The following is a 20,731-nucleotide window of genomic DNA, read 5'->3' on the forward strand; positions in this document are numbered from 1 at the left end:
CTCCCTTCGTAGAGGTACTAGGCAAGGTTGTCCCCTCTCTCCCCTTCTTTTTGTCCTTGCTTTAGAACCTTTTCTGAAAAATTATGGCGTTCTTCATCATATACTGGTTTCATTTATAAAAATATTGAGATTAAATATACTGCTTATGCAGACGACATTTTACTCTACATCTCTAACCCACTCACTTCTTTGCCTACTCTTTTTTCTGTATTACAGGATTACTCCTTAGTCTCGGGATATACATTGAATATAGAGAAATCCGAAGTTTTGCCACTTAATAAATGTTGTTTCTCCCATCTGTTTCAGGGATCTGGTTTTGAATGGAACCCCAACAATATTAAATGTCTTGGTATTCTATATGCTAATACCATTAGGGAAACTATTAAAATTAATCATAAAGACATACTTAAAAAAGTTTCTTCACTCATAGATTGTTGGTCCCCTCTTTTTCTATCTTGGTGGGGGAGGCTTGCTACTATTAAAATGATGTTACTTCCTATTAATAATTTCAATCTTTTCCCATTTCTCTCCCGCATTACTTTTTCAATTCCATTAATCGCCTATTAACTAAATTTCAATGGAATAATCGTAAAGCTAGGTTGTCTCTCTCTCGCCTTCAACAACCCAAAGACTTAGGTGGGATTCATTTTCCTAATATTTCTCGCTTTCATTCAGCCTTTACTCTTAAACAAATACGGTCCTTTTTAGCTGACACTCATTCTCCCCCCCTAACTGCCTGAAGTTCTTTGGAACTCGAGCAAATTGCTCCTTTTTCTTTTCTTACTGCTACTCGTTTATCTCACCCTCCGAAGCGATTTTTTGCCCCCACTTTTAAACATTCTAAAGCACTTGCTTCATCCTTGTTTCGCTCTTTTTTCTCAACAGCTGATCTTCACTCTCTTACTCCTATCTGGTATAATAAATCCCTAAAGATTAATAACAGGGCGCTTTTCTGGAAAGAATGGATTGATAAAGGTATTATTACTTATAATCAGTTAATTATTGATAACTCCTTGACACCTTTTTCTAACATTTGTGACACCTTTCACCTCTCTAATGCACACTCCTCTCAATACCCTCAGCTCACACACATCCTCACTGATTTTATCTCCCAAAATAATTTGTTACCTACCTCTCCCCCAATTTTTTCACCTCCACCAGATTTTTCTATCCCTCTTAGAGCTGCAGCGATTTATAAAATACTCTCTCAGCCCACCACTGTCAGAATTAAATCTAAACTTGAATTATTATGGGAACAAGATCTAGCTCAAACATTTTCCTTACAGATTTGGGTCAATATTTGGTCCAAAATACACTCAGTCTACCGATCTGCCAGTACCACACAGACTTTTTATTTCTTTTACAACAGGCTTTTTTTTACTCCTTCTGATTTATATAAATTTAAGTTACTTGTTTCTAAAAAATGTTGGTACTGCTCTCATGATAATAGTGATTTTTTACATATGTTCTTACATTGTCCATTAGTTAAGTACCTTTGGTCTCGCATTTGGTTACAATTAAACACTATCTTAGCCACTGATTTCCCTTTCGAGATTGTACACATTTTCCTGGGTGGCTCTTTCCCTATTTGGAATGTACATAGTAATGTTCGTAAGTTTATAGATCTTTTTGAAGCAATTTCTTTTCAGATCATCACTACCAACTTGAAGGATACATCCAAGATATCGTATAATGCTTGGTGGAATTTGTTATGTCACCATCATAGGCTTGATCGTGCCTTTGCCACCACGGTTCCCTCTTTAATCAAGAGGGATTTATTGTGGTTGCCATTAACTGAATTTCTTTCCAGAGCTGTCACCTGATTGTTTTCTTTTAATCCTTTATTTCAATATAGTTTCCTGCTGTTCTAGAATTTATAGTATTGTTCAGCACCTAAAGAGTTGTTTTGTATTTTTAGAACTGTTTTGCATGTACACTATTGTTAAGTATTGAGCTTATTTCATAGGTTGTCCCTCTCTCTCTCTTCCTTCCTCTTCCTTTCTCTCCCCGTCCTCTCTTCTTTTTCCCTTAAAAACAAATCCCCTTTAAAAAAAGCGTATTTCCTTAGTTTAGCTTATTTACCCCTTTTGGGGTTGTTGTTTGAATGATTCTATTTTATCAGCTCTTTGTTGTCATTCTTTTATGTACTGATGTTTTACATTGTATTTTTTGTTCAAGAAAGCTTTTTAAACTTAAAAAAAGAAGACTGACCTCGACATAAAAGACACTGTGTACGGAGTTGTTTTTTATTAAACAGTTATCACCCATTTGAAACATGGTATTTTTTAAATCAATGTTCATGCTTAAAATCTAATTGTTACAAGCGGGAACAAGCCTAGTTAATGTCTCTTGTTGTCGTTACAGTATCTCAATTCTGGGGCAGGTGGCCTTGCTGGTGCCTTCATTCATGAAAAGCATGCTCAAACCATAAAACCAGCGTAAGTTATTGCACCCACAGGAGCACGGTCAAAATTATATTTTCAAATCGATCATTATAGTTAAATGTCGAATATTTAAATATGCAACAACTCAGATAAAAGTCAGAAAGATGATTTGTTTTCAAGCAGTTTAGTACCATTACACAGTGGACAGTACTTATCTTCTATTATATATAAAGAAGAGCCATGCCTGCTAGTGCAGCTGTCCTTTTTGGAAGCTGTTCTCAATTGTACATATATTTGGAAAATAATAAAACAGCTGCATGAAATGGAATGAATAAAAGCAACAATAAGTTATTCATGGTTTGAAAATGTATCTGTCATTTTTAACATGATGGGGTTTGTTGATAAAGGTTTATTTTTTCCATGTACACAAATTTGCGGAAAAGCTTTGGTAAATCAAGCCATTAGATTCATAAATGTTTAGAAAAACCACTCTGATTCACTTACATACAGTTTTATTATTGCAATTTGTTGCCAGTAGAGCCATGTTATGATAGTCTTTGTGGTATTTGAATAAATCAGAATATGCTAATCAAAATATAATTAATGAATTTGAATTTTTCGTCTAGGGTTTTTGTAAAAATAATGTAAATCTTCTGTTTAGTTAAACGCCAGTGACAGATGTCTGGCAGTGGTCTGCGAAAAATGCACAATATGAAAGGGTGATTGTCAATGTATTTGCACTTAGTTGCACAGGTGCTGTTTTCCATGAAGCATGAGAGAAAGGGCTCATTTACATTTTCTTCTCTAAATGTTTCAAACATATTAATGTGTTTGCATAGATGTATTGTTGCCAGCACTTATGAATAATAATGCCTACTCAAGTAGATCCAGAATTATTGCCATCAAGTGCTCCCTCTCATGTGTGACACCATCAACCTGTTGTCGATCTTTAACTAACAGGAATTTACATGCTATGTTTTCTATGCCCATATTTGCAATGATAAAACCAAACCTTCAGGTCCCAGAGTGCAACCTGCTGTTGACTAAAATGTTAAGATTGAAAGCACATGACTGACCCTGGGAGAGGCTGGAATAAATGGCATACAGTCTGATGTACAAAAAGGATAATTAGCATTTCCTAAATTGCAACAAATACTGATCCACAAAATGGGAATTGCTAGATATGATTTGCGTACTCTCCCTGTAGGCAATTAGCGTTTCACAAGTATTCGATATTTAAAAAACTGAATCAGAACTTGCAAATAGCTGGCCTAACCTGTTTCAGGAAGTGTATTTACATTCACCTTCATAGCAGAAACTTTTTCTAACAACACACATTTTTCTTACATTTCTGTGAGGTATAGTTCTATAATCTGCAGGGAGCCACAAATGTCCTACCACTCAGTGACCCCTCATGTCTCTTGATAATATTAGTACTTCACTTGTGTATGTGAGCTTAGAGCCCCTGACAGAAAAGAACACATTCACATATTTTCACTGAAAACCAACCTTTTCTTTGCCATTTGGATAGCTGTGGATTTTGGACCTGAGCTCAGCCGGCTCACAGGGAAACTTGCAAAACCATGACATTTATGGAAACTAGTCATGGGGGTCCAGGGTGGCATGACTGGTGTGGCTCTCACCAGGCATTCTTACCCAGAAGCCCTTGCAAACTTCAAACTTTGTCTAAAATCATGCATATTCCTCTCATTTTTGTGACTTAAATGTCCAGAATAGACAGGGTTCCACAAGATTGCTTCAACCCAGTGTTCCTCTGCCATCTCTGATACAAATGGTACCTCACTTGTGTGGTTGAGCCTAGCACTTACTAAAGGAAAGGGCTCAAAAAGCAATAAGGACTGATCAAATGTTTCCTCTCAAAACCAATCCTTTTTTACAATTTGAGTAGCTCAGAAACAATTATGGAAACCTACCAAACCCACCAAATGCAGAACACTAGGCAACAGGGGAGTGCAGGGTGGTGTGCCTCTCATAAATACCGCAATGTTTTCTAACCCACAATACCCTGTAAACCTCAAACTTTGGCTACAAAACACATGTTCTATGCTGTCAGAGACATACATTTTCAGAGTCAGTACAACCCAACTTCCCCCCACTTATCCTGATAAAAATGCTACCCCCCTTGTATGGCTGGAAGTAGTGCCTGTAAGAAAGAGTTGTGGGATTCAGGTGGGATATGCGACCTTGGGCTCCCCTGGGTGTCTACTTGCCAAAAATGTCTGGGTATGGTAGGTTTCTCCAGGTAGCAACCGGATCAACATGGCAGGTTAGATTATGTTGGCAGCTAGCCCCTCTCTTTTGGGCCATTTAGAAAAATCACACCTATAAGCATTGAAATTACTTATCTCTTGATATAGGGATGGAGATGCTTTAGTCCACAAGAGAGCTGAAAGACTGTTAAGGCTTTAGTGGGAAGGTTTGATGTCACATTGGGCCTGACCACATCCCATTATTGTATAAAAAGTATTCCTGGTATCCAGCAGACTTTCTTACCCCTGCCATTGCAGGGCTAAATTGTCAAACTCCCTCTTGGCCATCTGTGGGCAGAAAGACTGTTTTGATAATTTGGTTAGTGGTAATTTGGGGCAATACTTCGACTGGCCATCCCAATCCATTTTTTGTTTCTAAAACAAATCCCTGGTGTCTAGTGGGCTACCTGCCCTTGCTGAGGGGCAGATTGCTGTAAAGACCTCCTATATGCCCACACTGGGGGCAGAAAGATGTTTATGGTTGGGGCACGGGGAGCACCAGACCATTGCCACCCCCCCAAATAAACTCCCTGGGCTCTAGTGAGCTTTCCACCCTGAGGTGGTATATTGGAGGTAAACACCTCCTATCTACTCCAAGAGAGGGCATACAGACTGTTGCTAGCCATTTGAGGGGTGGGGGTTAGGCCAGATTCCCAACATTCCTTTTTTAGTCCTAAAAACATTCCTACTGTCCAGTGGGCTTTCTAACCCTGGGGGCAAATTAGCAACAATAATCTCTCTGCCACTGGCGGGGAAGAATTAGTTGTTTTTTGGCTGGGGGAGGAAGGGAGCGCTAGCCCATCGCAAGGGGGGGGGGGCTCTCCCCTCTCCAAATAATCTCCCTGAAGTCTAGAGGGGTGTCTGCCCCCACTGGGGGCATATTGTATGAAAACACCTTTTAGCTTTGTCCATTGTGTTCAAAACACTGCACGGGTAGGACATGATTTTTTTGCCCAAGAGAGTTTTTCTTGGTATATACCAGGCATATTTTTACGCCTCTGACAAACATCTGGTGATCCCCAAATTCAGATATGTGAACTGGGGTGGTAGAAGTATTGTGCTTAGAGCATCTAAAGTTTGGAATGCCCTTCCCTGGCACATTGCAGCCACGCCCATCCTCCTGGCTTTCAGGAAAGCACTGAAAACATGGCTATTCTCAGTTGGTTAGAGTTCTTTCTCTGGGTTTGCTTCCCTTGCTATCTCAACTAGCGCCAGATGCCTTTTGGTAATCGAGCACTCAATGAGAACATTTATATTTAACATAACATACCTTCCACCTTGGGATGGCAGAAAGACTGTTGCAATTTATTTGGAAGGGTTGGGTCTAAGCTCAATGTTTAGGCCGACTGCCACCACCCATTTTTCAAAAGCAAAAAATTCCTGGGGCCCTATTATGTAAACGGTGCACTTTCCTCGTTTGTGCCCTTCCACACCTTAAAAAAGGTGCCCAAGAGCAAACAGAAAAAGTGTGCCCTGTTACATAGAACTCATGCTGCCCTGGGGGCAGTGCATTCATGTGAATTATGGAGCAACTTTGATGAAACCACTCTGTATTTCATAGTGCAGACGGCAACCTGCTTGCACTTTTAAGAGGGGTGACAGTTCCCCTTGCAAGAGGGTGTAGCCAGTGACTGCACCCGCCTGCAAAGGGATGTCTGGGAGGTCCGTGGGATTCCCTTCCCCCTTCCAGAGTGCTGCTTTGAGGGGGCGCACTGACAGTGTGCCACCTTTTAGGTGGTGCACTGTCAGTGCGCCTCCTGAGAGCTTCTTTGCCACTGTGCATGCATCTGTAATACAGTGCTAGAGCAGAGGCAAAGGGATGGCCCTATGCAAATGAGGGAATGCCATTGTGAGGAACTGCTTGCATTGTATGTGCACTGGCACTTTCAGTATTACAGAATGGGCTGCACAAGCATCGGCGGCCCCCTGTGTAATACCAAAGAGCCTCCGGGGTGCGCATGCAGGCCCAAACACTTATTGCGCCCTGCTGTGGGGACCTCCAAACAGGAAACCTTTAGAGCAATATACCATTAGAATTGTCCCTTTAGTAATGGTACTGCCCCCATGTAAATAGTGCTGGGGGGACTTAGATATGCCCTCGAGCACCAATGCGAGTGAAAGTAAATGATCTGATCGGCTCATTTTACTTTCCCTTTCAATGTAATGACATCAGCATCCTGATCATAACAAAACGCAAATAAAAGTTTAAACCCGACCTGAAAATAAAAAAAACAATCCCTCTGTCGAAAGCACAAATGGTATTCCATGCAGTGAGTGCATGGACAAGATGGTCTTGTCCTCAGCACCATTGGGGCTGTGCTAAGGAGGAGGCCTTCTTAAAAGTTTAAACTTGGTGATCATTTATGTTAATTGAATACTTTATTGGCTTTTATTCTCCAAAATCTCCATCTGCTCATACACAACTAGCAGAAATGGGATGGTTGTGAGACATCCCATCACACAGAAGCTGAAACTGCTAAAAATGTGATTACCATCCCTATAGAGACTGCACAAAACAGCCAAAATGCCAGGACTACTGTAGGAGGCCAAACTGCAACTAGTGTTTCCTCTGCAGAAACTGTACAGCAACCATCGCCATGCATTCCTGTTTTAGAAAGTGAAAGATGGCCTTTGAGGCCCACTGTGGGGTCCAGAAAGAGAGGCGTCCAGAGTGGCTCATTTACTCCTGCCAAATTTCATGCACTGGAGCAACCCATGTTGAAAATTAAAAGAAAGCATCAAAGGCCTACCTCTTAAATGAGCAGACTGTTAGCAACATCACATAGAACAATTGCCAATAAAGCCATTAGATCAGACTTTGAAGAGTTAAGAATGATTATAAAACATACAGCAACATAAATGACTCAAGACTCACAGGCTTCAAAAGTAACAAATTAATTCTTGGTTCCAAATATTTTGGCATTCTGTTGAAAGGTTTGCTACAGCCACCTTAACTATGTTTTTGAGAATTGCTAACATGCAGGTGAACGTAGTTCACCACTGTGGTGATGCAGCAAGGAGTCAATCCTAAATAATAATAAAATAATATTAAACTGCTGATGTAGGTTAGTTGAGCATCAAAGCCGGCTGAGGAAGTAGAGGAGGTCAGCAGGTAAATCTCCACAAGAAAGGTGCATTCAGCTAAAAATCTAGGCCCAGATTTACAAACATTTAGCGATGTGTTTGCATCACAAAAGTGACACTAAGCAGCGCAATATGTTTTTTTTGTTATTTACTTTCCACTGCAACAAAAGTTGCCTAAAAGTAACACAACTCAGAATGAGGCACTGCTTTGCATTATTTATCATTCAGGGGGTATTACATGGATGGTACACGGAATTTCCCATGCAATTGACTTACAGACGTAAAACCCTAACTACTAACAATAGTAGACAGGATTTTGAATCGATAATTAACACCACTTGAAAGCAGGCATTAAAGTGATAACATTCTAATTTCTCTTTTCTTTTCTGACTTTAAATGTGTGCTGCAGTACACAACATGCATACATAGTAGCAACAGTTTTAAAAGTTGTGTAGGCATAGTGTTATGTACTGGAAGGCAATCCTTCCAGTACAAAATCTATGCAGGACTCACACATACACCCTTGCACTATGGCACTGTGTGCATGGTGCTCAGCAGCAACATTCTGCACTAGACCCAGGGAGAGGGGGTGAGAGTGCCATATCTCTGCTGATATGGCGCTCTCTTACTTCTTCCCTGTCACGCAACCCAGCATTTTGGCTGCTGCACTGGATTGAGTGCCCCCTAGAGTTTGAAGGTGTCACACATGACATGAGCCCTCTTAGCAGCTATAATTTTTGTCTACCTATTTGAGCATTGCCTTTGAAAATTACATCTGTTCTCCATTATTGTAACATTTTGGTTTCAAGGTCACCACTTGCTTTGTAACATTTTGGTATCGAGGTCACCACTTGCTTTTCATATTTTAGGTTAACCGGCTGGTGGAGTCATGAATTTAATACTAGGTTTAAGATGGACAATGGTAAGTAAATCGAGGACTTTACAACATTTATACCAATATGTAACAAAAATCAAACATTCTATCAGGATTAGCTTAAAGTGTCAGTAAACACTGTTAGTTTATTTGCAAGGAACTAGAAATTTACTCAGAATAGATACTGTTTGTGAATTAAGTGAATGTTGGGTTTCAAATAGTTAAATGAATTAAGTATTTTAGTTAGATATTCGAGGACTCTGCATAAGTAATTTTTTTTTAAATACTGAATATACTGAATACAAATTACACTATGGCTATATAATGTCAAAAACAGAGAATGCTTTGAACACTGTGACTGGTGCGTGACTTTCCAAAACGTTGACTGTTGCATGTTAGTTGGTGCAGGACACAGCTAGACTCAATGACCAGAGCCCAACGTGGAGCAGTTTTGAGTCACCGGGCTGGTAGACTGGCCGCTGCATACTTCTAATGGCTATTCAGAGGTGGCTTGAAGATTCAAGGGTTGCAGTGAAGTCTGACAACAGGCCAGTCCTTTGTACAGACCAGGCTGTTAACACGTGTTGTCTCTACGTAGCAGCTTTAGGGAAATGGGAACTGTGGAACAGGGAGTGAATTCATGGCAGGTCTTGTGCTAGCCAGTACAGTAGAAGGTGGGTCCCATTAGAGCAATTCTAGAGAACACACACAGTTAAATACCAACAGGCATTTATTCACTTTGTACACAATAATTCTTTGTTCAATATTATTTAATCATATTGAACATCATAAGATGTTCACAGACCAGCAAATAATCTGGAAAAAGGTACCACAAAAGTGTTCCCCACGCAAAAGGGAAAATTAGGAGGGAAGGTTGTGTGCATCAAGTCAGGTATGGACAAGTGAAAGAAAATGTAGTGATAATATATCCATCACACCATTATTTACATTATTATTACATTGCATAGCAGCACAGTTGAATGCTAACAAATGCAGAGCCATTGTTTGGAATACACTGTCACAGTGAAGTAGCACTGTTGACCAAACTGGCACAAAAAGGTGACACAGTCTACGTTTCGACCCCAAAAGAAAGTAAGTTGCTTAGGTCCTTACACCTGGGTCTTCCTCAGGACTGGGGTGTGGGGCACCATGAGCCACCCTCAACTGGGTGGTAGAGCTACTGTAGGTGGGCCCGTAGGTTTTAAAAGCAGAAAGCGGGACAATGGCACTTTGATTAATTGGTGTGGGTTCCTCCCTCCTACATATCACCTCTTGACTCAGGGGAGCTTTCAATATTGTGTTTTTCCTTCGCATATTTAATTTACCAATAAGCCCTTAGTAAAGTGATATTTCATCTACCCAGGGCCTTTAAGTTAAATGCTGCTAGTGGGCAGCACCCACGTATGTAGCCCCTTGAAAAATGTCCCAGGTAAGCCATTGCAGCATGTAGGCAACTTTAACCCTTTCACTGATATTACTTCCCCTGAGTGTTAAGCTTTTTTTGGGCTATTCGGGGCAGTTCGCGTTTAAGCTGCCATAATGCTTTCCATCCTTTTTAGTAATGTCCTGGGGATTTTAAAGGTACCCAGGCTTTTTGAATTGCCATTGAGGGGACTGAAAAAATAGCCAAAATAAAGCTACATTTTGAGGTTTTTTTTAAAGTAGGAAAAAAGTGTTCTGGATGAAAATGTCTGATTTTTTTCATAAAAATGGCATCAGCAATCAGTTTGCTATGCTAAAGTCACCATCTTTCCAACTTTCAGGAACATGTAGAGCTGAATTAAAAAAAATACCTTTTTTTACCCCAATTTTCCCTATTTTTGTGCTCTCAACCTACTTCCAGTTTGTGGTGGCAACCAGTATGAAAAGCAGACAAAGTTTCAAATTCAGCAAGTTTGTGCAGTAACTTTTTGTCATCATGTTAAATTTGCAAAAACAATACATCAGTATGCCCACTAGGCTTTTCTGGTTGCATTGACATATAGGGTTTGTAGGTTTTCTATCAACTCTAGGGACCCAGAGCCAACATCTGAGCCACACTGTGGAATGTTTTTTTATTGTGTACCAAGTATAGACCAATTTATATGGTAAAATATGTAAAGTGAAAAATGGGCATCAAGTAAACCTATGTATTTCTGACGTTTGCAAAATATATGAAGTTAAAAATCAGTTTTTGTTTGCACATCACTGAATTTGTGGGTACACATATTAGCATATAATTTAGACAGCAATTTTCAAAATTTTAGAAACTGGCTTACATTTGGATGGCACAAATGCAGTGAAATTCAATGGGTATGAACAAATATCATACTTTTCTATCCTCCCACATGTCTTCTGATAAAACTGGTATCTCACTTATGTAAGTAGGCCTAGTGCCTGCAACAGGAAACGGCACAAAATGCAACATGGATGTATCACATTTTTCCACATTTTTTGAACAGTTGGTAGCTGTGGATTTTAGGCCATAGCTCATCCGGCACCTAAGGAAACATAGCAAACATGTACATTTTTTAAAACAAGACACCTATGGGAATCCAGCATGGGGTGGCTTACATGCTTTTTTACAAGGTTGTTTTACCCAGACTCCCTTGCTAACCTCAAACTTCTGTGAAGAAGGTTCTGGAATCTATGGGTAGCCACAGACTTCCTTCTACCCAGCATTTCCCTAAGTCTTCTAATGAAAATAGTACCTCACTTGTGTAGGTAGGTCTAGTGCCATGACAGGAAACTCCCCAAAATGCAACATGGACACATCACATTTTTCCACTCAAAACTGACCAGTTTTTTGCAATGTGGGTAGTTGTGAATTTTGGGCGCTAACTCAGCAAGCACACAGGGAAACCTGGCACATTTGCACAGTTTTGAAAACAAGACTCTTAGGGGACTCCAGGATAGGGTGACTTGAGTGGGTCCCATGAGGTATTTTCACCCACAATGCCGTGCAAACCTCAAACTTTGACTGAAATGAAGCATTACTTTACATTTCTGTGATAGAAACTTCTGGAATCTGCAGGAATCCACAAAATTGCTACCACTGAGCATTGCCCCACCTGTGTCGATAAAAACACTGCCCCATTTGTGTGGCTGGGCCTAATGCCTGCAGCAGGAATGAATCAAACCAAGGACAATGCGAGCCATTAGGGCGGATTGCATTGTATTTAAAAAGGTTGGACATGTACACTTAAGCTTTACATGTCCTAGTAGTGAAAACACCTATGTTTGTTTTTTCACTACTGTGATGCCTAATTCTCATTTTGGATAACATTGGATGAGCGACCTATGACCCTGCTCGCAGACAGGTTGCTCCCCACGCTGCTGCACGGCTATGCTTGCATTGTTTTTGCCTAATCTTGTATTTTTCTCCTATGCCTAACTTTCTTTCTTGCCCAGACTTGTTTTTATTCCCCTGTGCTTGTACTTGTTTTCTTGCCTAAACTTGTTTTTCCTTCCTGTGCCCAGTTCTCCCGCGGCCCCCATCTGTTTTTCCCGCCGCTGCGTCCCTGCGGCCCCGCCCACCTGTAATCCCATTCGCCACCCCATTCCCGCCTCCCAGCTGTTCCTCCGTCCCACATCCCTTCATATAGAAGCCGCTAAGTTGCCGCGCTCAGCGGGCGTGCCGCTGGCGCACCTAAGGCAAGCCTGTCTGTGCCCGTGTGTGCCTGGACCGCGCCCAGCGCCAGGACCCCTGGACACCACGAACGCCACGACGCCCGCTAAGATGTCAGAACCCTCCACGCACTACACACCGAACGATCACACACCTGCTTCCTGGCTGCCCCGAAGCGCACCCACCAAGCTTTCACCTGCCGGAACTGCAGCTTCACAAGCATCTGACCCACCATGCTGCCGACCAGGAAAGAACCCAACCATCTCAGATGCATCCTTCTCAACACCCGCTCTGCCCGAAAACATGCCGTTGAACTCTAGGACCTACTCGACTCAACCTCCCCAGACATCGCCTTCCTGACAAAGACCTGGCTGAACCCCGCCTCGGCACTCGACATAGCCATAGCCGTCCCGAAAGGCTACAAGATCACCCGCAAGGACCGTACCAACAGATCGGAAGGAGGAATCGCCAAGAAACCGCGTGGTAAAAGTGCGCTATAGAAATATTTTTAAATTCAAAAAATTCAAATTAAGGAATCGCCATCGACCACAGGAACACTCTCAGAGTCTCGACCAACACCGACGACACCCTCAGCACTGCCGAACACCTGCACTTCCAGATCCACACGGACCCCAACACCACCCTCAGAGGAACCCTCATCTACAGACCGCCTGGAGCCCATCCACAGTTCAGCCACTCCATCGCCGACTTCGTCAGCACACACACCTTCGCCTCCATGGACTACATCTTCCTCGGGGACCTGAACTTCCACCTCGAGAACAATGACGACACCAACTCCACCACCCTGATCGACAACCTAGCCAACCTCAGACTCAGACAACTTGTCACAACACCCGCCCACTCCGCCGGTCACACGCTTGACCCCATCTTCTCCGCAAGCCCCCACGTCTCCTTCAACCATACCACCGAACTCCACTGGAACGACCACCGCTGCATCCACTTCACCTTCAAGAAACCCACCAAGCACCACCGCACCCAATAGATGCCTCACCGAAGACCAGCTAACCACCACTCTCGCCCAGAGCCAACCCGCCGACCACGACACCGCCACCCGCAACCTAAGACAGTGGATCAATGACTGCGCCAATACCCGCGCCCGATCAAGAAACCCTCCAACAATCATACCAACAAGAAAGCCAGCTGGTTCACTGAAGACCTTTGGGCCTCCAAGCAAACCTGCTGAAAGCTGGAGAAGATCTGGCTCCATGAACGAACACCGGAAAGCCACACCGCCAACAAGAATGCCACCCGCAGACACCATCACCTCATCAGATATGACAAAAGGGCCTCCTTCAAAGACCGCCTAGACAACAACGCACACAACAGCAAAGAGCTCTTCAACATCGTGAAGGAACTCTCCAACCCCAGCTCCAACACCAACGACGTCCCACCCTCGCAAGACCTGTGCGACTCGCTGGCCACTTTCTTCCACCGCAAGATCACAGACATCCACGACAGTTTCAACACCACGACTGCCCCGACAACCACTGAGACCTCCGCCCCCACGACCACCATCTGCACCAACCGCCTGCTCTACTGGACCAACATCAACGACAATGACTCCATCAAGATCATGAACACCATCCACTCCGGATCTCTGTCTGATCCATGCCCACACCACATCTTCAACAAAGCCAGCACATCCATCGCACCCCATCTCCGGAAAGTCATCAACACCTCCTTCGAGACAGCAAACTTCCCGGAGAGCTGGAAGCATGCCAAGATCAACGCCTTACTCAAGAAAGCCAAGGCGGACCCCAAGGACCTCAAGAACTTCCGGCCCATCTCCCTGCTCCAGTTCCTGGCAAAGTTCATCGAGAAGACCATCAACGAACAACTGACCCGCTACCTCGAGGAGAACAACATCCTGGACCCTTCCCAGTCCGGGTTCTGCAGCAACCACAGCACCAAGACTGCCCTCATCGCTGCCACCGATGACATCAAGTCCCTGCTGGACAACAGAGAAACGGCGCCCCTCATCCTCCTGGACCTGTCCGCCGCCTTCAACACGGTCTGTCACCACACACTATGAACACGTCTCCACAATGCTGGGATCCAAAAGAAGGCCCTGGACTGCACCACCCCCTTCCTCTCCGGCAGAACACAGAGCGTCCGCCTTCCGCCCTTCAGCTCCGAAGCCACCGAGATCATCTGCGGCGTACCCAAGGCTCATCCCTCAGCCCAAACCTGTTTAACATCTACATGGCACAGCTCGCCCACGTTGCCCATCGGCATGACCTCAACATCCTCTCCAACGCGATGACACCCAGCTGATACTCTTCCTCACCAAGGACCCCCACACTGCCAAAACCAACCTTCACGAAGGAATGAAGGCCGTTGCTGAATGGATGAGGAACAGCCGACTGAAGTTGAACTCGGACAAGACGGAGGTCCTCATCCTCGGATCCAACCCTTCGGCCTGGGATGACTCCTGGTGTCCGACCGCACTGGGAACCGCTCCAACACCCATCGACCACGCACGCAACCTAGGGGTCATCCTTGACTCCACCCTCTCTATGACTAAACAGGTGAACGCCGTCTCCTCCTCCTGTTTCAACACCGTCTGCATGCTCCGTAGGATCTACAAGTGGATCACCACTGAAACGAGAAGAACAGTCACCCAGGCCCTTGTCAGCAGCAGGTTGGACTATGGGAACGCCCTCTATTCAGGAGCCTCGGCCAAACTCCTGAGACGTCTCCAACGCATCCAGAACGCCTCTGCACGCCTGATCCTCGACATCCCTCACCGCAGCCACATCACACCCCACCTCAGAGACCTGCACTGGCTCCCGGTCAACAAGAGGATAACCTTCAAGCTCCTCACCCATGCACACAAGGCACTCCCCAACACCGGACCAACGTACCTCAACAGATGACTCAGCTTCTACACCCCCACCCGCCAGCTCCGCACCGCTGACATCACCCTCGCTACAGTCCCCCACTTCCGAAGAGTGACCTCAGGTGGCATATCATTCTCCCACCTCGCCACCAAGACCTGGAACACCCTCCCCATCCACCTACGGCAGACCCAAGACCTGCTGACCTTCAGAAAACTCATCAAGACCTGACTTTTCGAGCAGTAGAAGCAGTCCCCACCGCTGCGCCTTGAGACCCACATGGGTGAGTAGTGCTCTTTACAAATGATATGATTGATTGATACAAATGATATGATTGGATTGCCTTAATTCATTTAATAAGTGCTAACTTTTGATTGAGAACAGTTAAACCTTTCATGTTTGGTGCCTGAGAAACTGTAATTAAAAATCCTCTTCAATGGTAAAGTCAGACTTTTAAATTACAGTTTTGAAATCGCCACTATTAGAAATCTTCCACTTTCCATCCCTAACCATTTGGTGCCTGCAACCCAGTATCAATGTCATGTATGCTGAATATTTATTTTATTGCATTCTCTCGTTTATACATTCCTGTCTTTCTACCTCCTACTTTCTCCCATTACTGACATTCCTTCTCATGGTTTGAGGCAAAGTTTAATGATACATAATAAGCATTCAATCACACTAATGAATGCATGGGTCCACCATCTTGAACACTGCCACAAACTAAGCACTGGACACAGGTCCTCCACGCAAGCCTTGTAGCTCACAGCACAGGAAATGGTGAACCACATGGTTGAAGATGCAAGTTATACATCAGACTAAATCTGGCATGGACGAAGGTTATGCACAGTAAATTAAATCACAATGGAAGCTGTACGCTTAAGAAAATGTATTTTTATTTTGATGACATAGTTATAATTGTCAGATGAAATATCACTGAAATTCACCAGTTATGGTTTACCAAAACTTGCCTACATTGTCCTGCTCATCATCTAACATATAGTGTTACAGTGTCAAAGACATAAACATACAGAACAAGACCTTTACAACAGTAATAACACAGGAATTTTTCAAGTGGGTTCAATTTAAAAACTGACCTGACATCTCTGGTACCCAATCACAATTTAGTGTGTTCTTTTTTTAAAAAGTTTGAAAAGAAAATGTATTAAAAGTGAATATGCAAAAACAATGGAATAAAAACAAAAGGTATTCACTGCGCATATAACCATAAACAAGAAATGCATGGATTGTAAAGAGCGGGACAAAAAGAGAGAAATAGGTGTAACCATACACCATCTGGAAAAAAAAACACTGTATAACAATATCAGAAAAATGTATACAGAATAAAAGGCACAAACAAAGAAGAATTAGCAATAGGAATACAGCACAATCCATTGGGGTTTAGGCACTTCTTCAATGCGAGGATTGTGCACATGCATGTTATGTGCAGAATCATCATTGGGAAATGTGCTATAGGTAGCCTTAAGAGATCCCTTTCAATAGCAAGTGAAACTGGTTGAACATATGGTCTATCAAGTCTGTGATTGTAACAGATTCCATATTCCCATGCTTGAAAAGACACCTAAGAAGCACCTTTCGAAGACTTTGTAATCTGCTGAAAAGCAACTGCAAGAAGCAAATCTATTACCTAAAGTCCTTGGATGGAGATGGCCAATCCTCAGAAACACTTCCCAGAAAAAGATGAATGAAAGGAAATGGAACATGTCTACAAAAAATAGTGTTTACCTGTTGCCAAACTTGCTACCAAAAATCATTTAAAAAAAGGGCATTCAAATAACATATGTTTGAAATTTGCAGGCATACTGGAACAGGACCAGCATGTAAATGGGACAGTAGCAGGATAAGACAACAGCTGGTTATAAATAAAAAAATATGGTTTGATTGGCATTAGCTGCCCTGCAAGACTTCCTTATTTTGTTCCAGATTTTAATCAAAATTGGAATTGAAAACATCGTTTGTGAATCAATTTTCCAAAGACGTTCCACCTCTTTCTTGTCCCTAGGATCGGTAAAAAGTGTTAAATACTTATACGGGTGAGATGCAGAAGGAAATGCATATAACATCTGATTTATAATAGGTAGTGGAAAAGAAGTTCTGTGATTAGCAGAAAATGTATTGTATGAGAACATAGCTACAGAAATTAAGGACAAATATTTGGCTTCATATGAAATTGGGAGGGAGAACCAGGATTGGCCCACCGAAAATTTAATGCAAACACCATCTTGAAAGATCTGATGAATCCACTTGAGACCTTTATCATGCCAATCTTTCCCCAAAATGTTTTTATTACTTATTTTGATGGAAAGTATTGTGTCAAGTTAACAATTGTAAAAATTGATCTGTAGAAGTTCTATAAGAAATAAAAATAAGATGAAGTACCTTACATATACTCTTTAAAATTCAAAGAGATAGCTCTAAAGGTCTAGAGGTAAAAGATAAAGATTCCAGAAGAGAAAAATGACAAAAGAAGGACTTTTCAAGGTTAGTTCATAAGGTAGCGATTAAAGAACCCTCTACCTGCAACAAAAAAGAAGTCTTTTTTAAGGAAAAGGGTAAATGATATTTATGGAAATCCGGAAAATTACCCCCCCCCCCATGTGTTTAGGTCGTTTGAGTTTGTGAAGAGACATCCAAGGCTCTTTTGTTATTCCATAGAAATTTAGATAAAATGGAATATAATTTTTTTAATTGAGAGTGAGGGATATTCACCCGCATAATCAAATTATAAATAACATTATAGGAACTAACTTTATTTATTTAGTATCTAGGCAGCCCCACCAAGATAAAAACAAAGGATTCCAATGAGTTGTAAAATAATACTGGTTGCAATTCTTTCAAATTTAAAGATATCATATCCTTAATGAAATCATTGAACGACAATCCAAGATATTTAATTCTATTTTGGAATACAATGAACAGCGGGAAAAGGTAAATTGACATAAAAAAAAAATCTATTTAGGGGAAGAATTTATGACCAAAAACTGATACAAATGTGTCTACCTCCAATAAAAAAGCTAGTAGATAGGTCTGTGGATGAGAAAGAAAAAGTAAATGCCATCAGCATAAACAGAAAGTTTTAACTGTTTCCCACCATAAACAAAACCTTTAATTAGTGGATTCGGACAGATTTTTGTTAAAAAAAGGGCTCTAAGGCAGGGGTAAACAGTAAAGGAGAAAGTGGACAGCCTTGTCTAACACCCCTGTAAAGGGGAAAGAATGGGGACAGAAGGCCCTTTACTAAAACAGAGTATTTGGGGGAAGAATACAACAAACAAACATAATTAATGAATGTAGAACCAAAACCAAACCAGAAAAGTGTGGAAAAAATAAAAAATTAGTTAACTCTGTCAAATGCCTTTTCCGCATCTAAAGACACAGCTGGTAAAGGAGATTTGTATGACTTAGACTTAGTACATTAAAAATAGTCTAGTATTATCTGAGCGATGCCTATCTTTAATGAACTCACATTGCTCCCTCCCAACTAGGTGAGGTAGAAAAATATCCAACTGAAGAGCTAGTATTTTTGCAAATATCTTATAATCTATATTGATTAGAGAAATTAATCAATCATTTTTACATAAGGGATGATCTTTGTTATCATTGGGAAGGAGATATATTAACCTTTCCTGAAATAAACCCAAAGATTCTTGTAAGGATGCAAAGGAGAGCAAAAGTGGATGTAGATTGGAAATAATAAGTTTTGAAATATAGATATAACATTCTATAGCAAAATCATCAGGTCATAGAGCTTTACCTTGTTTAATAGACGGATATCATTGGAAACATCTGGAATTTAAATATCCTCGCCTATAGAAGAAATATCAACATTCTTTTTTAAAGGAGAAGATATAGGCAATAAATACTGAAGAGGACCCTGGTGATCAGAGGGAGATTCCAGAGAGTAAAGAGATTGAAAGAAATTAATAAATTCCAAAGAAGAGCTTCATTTTTTTTAAATTGTACAATTGGTAGAATTTAAAGAGAGTCAATTTTAGTATGTTCTTTTATTATTTTAAGGAAATTAGCGAAAAAGTCCCTGCCTTATTTTGACCACCATGATATTTAGCACTAGATTTGTGTAGATAAGAGTTTGCAGGTTCCATAAAGATTTTATTAAATTCAAATTTAGCAGTAACGAGTTCATTGATATCGAACTTAGACCTAGTAATATAAAAGGAATGTTCTAATTGTTGAATACGTGTACTGAGTAATTTTAAATTGATCAAAGACGATTTCCATTTCTGTGTTAGAAATACAATAAAGAAGTCTCCAAAGGCAGCTTTAAAAGTTTCCTAAATAGTCTGAGGAGAAAGATCAGGAGATTCATTTTTTCCCAAAAATGTACTAATAAATTGTTCAAAACGTAGCAAGAATTTGGGATCTGAAAGAAGATAATTGTTAAACCTCTAGCTTCTAGTGCCTTGTATAGTCGGAAGCAAATCTAAATCCAGGATGACCGGTGAATGATCTGAAATTAATATGGAGCCGATATCAGAATGTACAAGAGTTTGAGCAAGTGCCTTAGAAATAAACAAATAATCTAATCGAGATTGGGAAAAATGAACAGGGGACAAGAAAGTATACTATTGAAGTGCCTGGTTGCATAGTATCCAAGCATCAAAAAGAGATCCTTGAGATATTGCAGATTGAAATTGAGTGCACATGTGAAGATGTAAATATACCTTTAGAGTGTCTATCTATAATGGGATCAAAAACCAAGTAATAATTAGCACCAACGAGAAGATAATCATCATTATAAGTCATCAATTAGACAATTAGACCTATCAGAGTAGTAGGTGCAGAAAGATTGACAACTGTCAAAGGAGGTTTTTCAACAAATAAGGAAACTGAAACCCATCTAACCTCACCAACAACATCATGAGCAATAACTTGGATATCAAGACTTTTTTGACAAAATAGCAACCCCATTGTGTTTCCCGGAACCCGGGGATGCAAAAACATGACCAACCCATTGTTGTTTAAGCTTAGTGCCCTGTAAACTGGAAATACGGGCTAAACTCTTTGACGTTTCATAGAGGAGCCTTTAACATTCCATGAAATAAATCTTACAACCATCTAAAGTACAGTGATAACATCAAAATTATAAAACAGATAATAGGAACAATAAGTCCATAATAACAGCATAAATATGATAAAATATATCCATAAGCTTGTAATAAAATTGCAAGATAGATAGTATATGAAATAGAAAAGGGCATCATAGAAAAAGAAGACGTAGTAATAATACTAGAAGGAAAAAAGAAGATAATGATAGAAAAAACGAAGATAAAAAAGAAGTAAAGTAAAAAACAGGAAAATGAAAAATTGTGTTGCATGATAAAGAAAGGTCAAAGTAGAGAGATAGGAGCATGGAGAAGGAGGAATAAGTAAACAAATAAAAAAAATGACAAAAGGCATTTACAAAATAGAAAAATTGTCATACCAAAAAACAGACACACAAATCTATGGTGACGAAGCCACATTAAGAAACAACACAGTCAACTGGAGCTCTCAGGACAGAACTGGAGCGAGGAAAGACATACTCCAGATGGGTAGGGAATCCCATTAAGGACTTAAAACAAAGCAGCACCTAACATAAGGAGAAAACATATTATAGAAAGGTTAACATCAAA

General features: G+C 41.2%; 1 protein-coding gene across 3 annotated transcripts in view; it reads left to right on the forward strand.

The window, feature by feature from the left end:
• KYNU (kynureninase) overlaps positions 1–20,731 on the forward strand; it is a 988,121-nt gene that overhangs the window by 739,293 nt on the left and 228,097 nt on the right. For all 3 annotated transcript variants that reach the window (XM_078682489.1, XM_078682491.1, XM_078682490.1), the window contains 2 exons: positions 2,365–2,438; positions 8,608–8,660. In XM_078682489.1, the coding sequence (XP_078538615.1) occupies positions 2,365–2,438; positions 8,608–8,660 (127 nt within the window). The remainder of the gene's footprint in view (positions 1–2,364; positions 2,439–8,607; positions 8,661–20,731) is intronic.

Source organism: Lissotriton helveticus, chromosome 3_1 (assembly GCF_964261635.1).
Source record: "Lissotriton helveticus chromosome 3_1, aLisHel1.1, whole genome shotgun sequence".
Taxonomy (NCBI): Eukaryota; Metazoa; Chordata; class Amphibia; order Caudata; family Salamandridae; genus Lissotriton; species Lissotriton helveticus.